General features: G+C 37.3%; 1 protein-coding gene across 2 annotated transcripts in view; it reads right to left on the bottom strand.

Moving 5' to 3' along the window:
• Positions 1-1,932: 1,932 nt before the first annotated feature.
• Positions 1,933-6,000, bottom strand: part of LOC124141206 (protein mono-ADP-ribosyltransferase PARP14-like) — a 39,504-nt gene continuing 35,436 nt past the window's right edge. For both annotated transcript variants that reach the window (XM_048393331.1, XM_046509141.2), the window contains exons 25-26: positions 5,394-5,568; positions 1,933-4,625 (exon numbers count right to left, since the gene is read on the bottom strand). In XM_048393331.1, coding sequence (XP_048249288.1) covers positions 4,339-4,625; positions 5,394-5,568 — 462 coding nt within the window. In that variant the 3' untranslated portion in view covers positions 1,933-4,338. The remainder of the gene's footprint in view (positions 4,626-5,393; positions 5,569-6,000) is intronic.

Raw genomic sequence — 6,000 nt, 5'->3', positions numbered from 1 at the left:
TAATAATTGTTGTTCATGTTACCAATTTTAGAGAGCTACTGGTTTCCCAGGATGGAATTTAATTCAAATGGAACCGTGGTTGTTTGGTAGGGGTTGTCGAAGACTAGAAATACGCATTTTGTTCCTAGTCCAAGATCACGGACATCAGTACACTTCAAAGCCCGAAATCATATTAAAAAGGGGTGTTTGTGTCTTGCTTAAATATTTCTTGATCGATAAAGAAAACAAGAAAGTGGGGGAATGCGCTATACTTTCCACTGCCCCAAATCTAGTGTCAGCGGATTTCGAGTGCATTGATGGAATTAGGGCGGGTCGTGTTGGGGATGCTGTTTAAAGATCTCAATATCAATTGACTAGTATTTGGTCGGACTGAGTGCGAATGACAGCATGATATATGTTCAAAGTGTCAGAATATTTAACTTAACGTAAAGCAAATGAAAGCGCGGTGCTTAATGAACTATGGTCAATGCAGTGTGTATAATTAGGATGAGACTCATATATATGAGAGTAATATAATAATATTTGCAAAACACATCACAGTCACACCATTGATCTAGTCTCTGAAATATCCAGGTAACACTAGACATCCAAATTAGGTCGAATAATACAGTACTATTGGCACTTCGAAACCACACCAGGGAGTTGTGTTCGGAACAGAATATATCTTCGGTAACATACAACATTCATATTACTCTCTGAAAGGAGGGGCGGTCGGGTAGCCTTGTGGTTAAAGCGTTCTCTCGTCACGCCGAAGACCCGGGTTCGATTCCCGACATGTGTACCCCGGACGTGACATGGCTTGAATATACCACACTCACTCACTCACTTTGAGATTTAATTTGTTTACAACACAATTGTTGAGGACATCCGGCAAATATTTTTTCCAGTAGTTTCGTGAACAAATTATATTTTTCTAAAAAGCAAATGGTCGGTCCTTATCACATCAAACACCGTATTCAGTTCAACATAAGAGGTGAGGTGAAATGGTGTTTAATGTCAAGATTATTGCACTTATATAGCGAGGTGCATGCACATCTGCGTGCGTGCGTGCGTGCGTGCGTGCGTGTGTGTCTGATTGTACTAACCCGACCTAATGCCGGTTTTACAGTGATAGCCCACTGAGATACCGCAGTTTAACGTCTAACCACCATGTCGGAATGTTGAGATCTGATTGGTTAGCGTGATCTTGATAAAATATTACGTTTCCCGCCGGAACGGGAGAGCGGGAGAGCGGGAGATTAAATCCCTTATATTCCACCACGAAGAAAACAGGCTGCACGTGAATTTCTGACCCGGAGAACTAATCCCTTATACTGCCCGCTACGACGTCAAACGTTGCACATTGTGTACGGGTCAACGAAAGTCACATGAAACAACACACATTTACCTCAGCTCATCCCAACAGCTGTTTATCAATGTTCATCATGCAAGACAAAGTCGATGCAGCAGTATAAAGTTGGGGATATAGGTTTTTCTGCGTCCCGCGTTAGGTATTATACCAATTGCCGGAGGGGAGTTGTATAAAACTTAATGAGCGACGCACAAAACCTGGGACATAAAACCCGAGTGATACTGCTGCAACTCAATACATCCCGACTCCGAGCCGACCAAACCTTGTTTCAGAACCTAAATGCCGAACGCCATGTAGGGTAACAACAAGTACCACCTTTTAACATCTGTTGGTATAAAGCGACATGGGGATCGAACAATCGAAAGATATCACAATTCTTGAAGAAGCTATATATGAGTTTCACCACAGTTCAGTATAAACGAAGATGAACGATGTCAACGTGTAATAATGAATTCACATTTTGTACACATCACAGAGACATTATGATTGACGCAATGTGTAATGACGTCACCGTATTGACACCAGCACATCCTTTGCTTCTGGACATTATCATACAAATACAATGAAAAATACCGTGTACAGACGGTTACAAAATAATGGTTTTATTCATCTATATCTTAATAAAGTTACATTACCGTTTATGCATATTTCATAAACTAAGACAAAATATTTGAAATATTTTAAAAGCTAAAATGAGTCATTGATATAAACAGCAATGTGGAGGCCGTAGAGGCTAAACAGCTTCATTTGGTTGAATACTTTGGTGCACAAATATCCTTCCAATTATTACAAGAATAAATGTAAAAGTATAAGGAATTCATAAAGGTAAAGAAGAAAATCTTCTTTGTCAAAACCACAACCTATACATTAGAAGAGTCAGAAATATGTCCTTGATTAAGCACATGATTATTAAAATTCTTTGCGCGCTTTTAATGGTTACCGGGTAATATGTGTAAAAGAAGAAATACAAAAACAAATCCTGGATTGCAGTTATGTTCTCACTGAAACCTACACTAGAATTTACGTTACAAAACCAAATGCTGGAATCGGAGCTAAAGGTTTCAGGAACTTTTGAAATATTAATGAAAATTTAGCTGACACGATATTTGATGTTATATTTCGTATCTCGATTAGATCCCGAAATAACAACGGAAGACGAATTGCAAAAAATATATTTTAGAATTTCAAAAAATGGAAATAATAGTTCTACGGCACAGTTACTCACCTGGATACAGAGAACTAACACACAATTATGAAACAAGAATCGAAATTTCAGCCATGTTGCAACAATGAACGTAACACAGTTCTACATGGTTATACTGGTCCGCAGTGCATAATTCCCTGGTTTTAATGCCAATGCCAATGCCAATGCCAATGCCAATGCCAATGCTTTTCAGAACAAACGTTCCAATGCCCTGGTTACAATGCCATATTTATTTTGTAGTAAATCTTTTGGAGATGATTCCCTCTTCGAAATCAACAGACCGATTGCATTTATCTCAGTTGTTTTCACATGTAAGTCTCACGCAGAGAATCATTCACTTACTTAAAATTACAAACAAATTAGTTTTATGTTACTAATATCCTTTTCTACAACACTAAATATATTGGCATTCTCCAATTCTATATATAATTATGGTTTTAACTTCCATGATTATAATGCCATATTTACCGTTGGACGACTGTATGCAGTCAACTATATGAACAATAAAATAACATATATTAAAAATGAAATCTGAAACAACGCTGACACCTACATGTATATCCCATCTAAGGGGATATGTTTTTCTGGTGTCATTTAACATTTAATTTGTTTTACATATACTCTTTCAGTTTAACCCCCATAATGGTTACAAGCATCAACATTAAGTATCAGAGTATTTCCTAAGCTGTGTACGAGAAAAGAATTCAGGGAGTAGAAAGGTTCCATTAAATACAAAAAGGGAAGCAGCTAAATCGCCTTCTTCTCCGTGACCTTCACCACTGACTAAGTTAGACCTATACAAGTTTGGTGATAGAACAAATGTTGAGAAAATGTAACTTCAGAACTTTGTAAGCATAATTTAACTTGTAATATTGACCGATAACAAGCATGTATTATGAAATCTGAAATATGGAATTAACGGAATATTATACTTATACTTAATTATCATTCAATGCCGTGATTTTTATTATTATTTTGTATTTTTTTATTGTTAACAGTTCTTGCATTTCATAAAACTAACGATAAACTCAAAATGATTTGAACAAAATAGGGCATCTTCATAAACAGGAACGTGCATGTTTAAGTGCATTTTTAAAGAAGCTAAAAGCATGATCGAAGTTAAAAGGTCAAATCGATATCCAACTACACAAAATGACAAACATGGAACAAATATGTTGAACCACTCAACTATGTAAACAAAAATGAAATTATATTACTTTTGACTGAAACAACAACGCAGTAATGGTCATTTAGTGTTGTTTTCAATATATCTGCCGAAGAGGCCATTTTGAAAATCGAACTGAAACTTCTAAAGGTGCCATCATTCGTTGCAAAAATGTGCAAAAGATCTGACGTACAAAAAGAATTGCCGAGGTATGTACCTCATAAAATATGCACAATACTACCCTGAAAGTTTCGTCAGGGGCTCTTGTTCTTAAAATAATATTCATAACAAGTGGAAGTATACAACGATACACGCAAATATTAACCACATACATTGTTAATACACTAAAAATACATTTTACATATTCCAAAACAAACATTGATAGGTTGTCAGAAACCTAACCACTTGTCGATTGCAGTAAAGTGAACCTTCAACATCTTACCTAGAAGTAAGACGAGTTCTATGGATGAACAACTTCTTTATTACAATTAGTGCGACGTTTCGGTGTAGATCCTAACACCTTTATCAAGCAAGTTCTAACTTTGAAATTGAATTGAATGCGTCTGATCAAATTCACTCCATAAGAATGAGAATGCTTGCTACATGTCTGTACCGTTTTCATTTATATGTAATTAGGTACTTTGGATATGCCTGTGTGTCATTAAAGATGACAAACATTCCTGGTGTGTGGATGTTTTCCACAACAGAATCATAGAGAACTGCAGGAGTGGCCGGATCTACCGGAGGAGGAACCCTCATCCCAGACTTGCCCAAAGTGTACTCCCCAGTCAAAACATCGACAAGGTAAATGTACTTGTTGCCAGCAGGGTCGGGACGAGAGTATTTGTCTTGTGTTGAATAGTTGACGTTGACGGCAAAGTAGACACCGTTGCCATAGGCAACCGCTGAAAAATTATAACTCCCTTCATGTATGCATGTCTGCAGATCATTACTATAATTTATAACTTGTGATCATCAGCATACATTTTCGAAATCAACAGCAGCATCCTTATTAAAGAAGTGAATGGAAGTACCATAGATAACGTTGAAAGCAATTTAGAAATAATTCCAGGCCTTTATGACATTATATGTCTTAATGGTTCCCAGTCGGACATCATCAAACAACAGATGTACCATTAAGACATGTTGTGTAGACAATTTGGCAGGTCTGGTTCTTTCTTACATGTTATAAAACACTGCCTTACTTTAACTGGATATCATGAAGCCACTGAAGATACTGAACCAAGTCAAGAAAAAGTTTGAAAAATAAGTTACGACTGTAATCTCAAGTACTATAACCCCTTGCATCATACCAACCATACAATATGGAACAAGTAGCAATGGGACTGGTAAAAAGATATTTCATCGATATTACGCATCAAGCACCAGAATAAAACAAACTTTAATAATTGGGATGAACTGCAAATTACAGTTGCTCCTCTACAAAGCCGAATAGGGTATGTACAGAACATAAATGGGTAGTTTGTTTCCATGCATTGGGTGTGATACATTGAAAGCTACTTTATTGAGATATCAAATTTCAAATATTTAATGGCCAATATGTCAAAATCACTTTATTGTGGCTTGGTTTCAATATGATTTTATTGTATCCAATTTGTACCTGTCCACTAAACAATCGAACTTATAACGCATAAACGACAACATCCCTTTACCATGTTTGCCACAGTAGCTCCTGTTGAAGCCATAGCTGTTGATGGAGGGTATGGCAGCGGTAGCTGTTCCGTGCCACAGTTGTCTCTCCTGCTTTATCGTGGAATGTCTCCCTCTGAACTCTTCCTTCTTGGCCATGTACTGTTTATACAGGGACTTGTTCTGGACACGCTCGATCTGACAGCAAAGCATAAAATACATGGGAATGCAATATCACAGTAAGAAATAATACTTTCTTAAGCGTACGTGAATAGACTTCAAGCGTTAAATGCACCATTTGAAATGAATAAATGGATTGGGACATTGCAACTGTTTACTAGCCAGTCAAAGACTATATGCTAAGGTTCAAGAGAAGCAGAAACACAAAAATCTAAAATACAAATATCTGAACGCTGGGGTGCGGTAGCCTTGTGGTTAAAGCGTTCGCTCGTCACCCCAAAGGCCCGGGTTCGAACACCGACATGGGTACAATATGTGAAGCCCATTTCTTGTGACCCCGCCATGATATTGCTGGAATATTACTAAAAGCTGCGTAAAACCATACACACTCACAATACAATGAGGCGGTTGTACTTTTCACTCCATTGTCTGCATGGATTATCTACGTTT

This window comes from Haliotis rufescens, unplaced genomic scaffold (assembly GCF_023055435.1).
Source record: "Haliotis rufescens isolate VD_foot unplaced genomic scaffold, xgHalRufe1.0.p SCAF_12, whole genome shotgun sequence".
NCBI lineage: Eukaryota > Metazoa > Mollusca > Gastropoda > Lepetellida > Haliotidae > Haliotis > Haliotis rufescens.
This window is presented reverse-complemented; position numbering and strand designations above follow the sequence as displayed.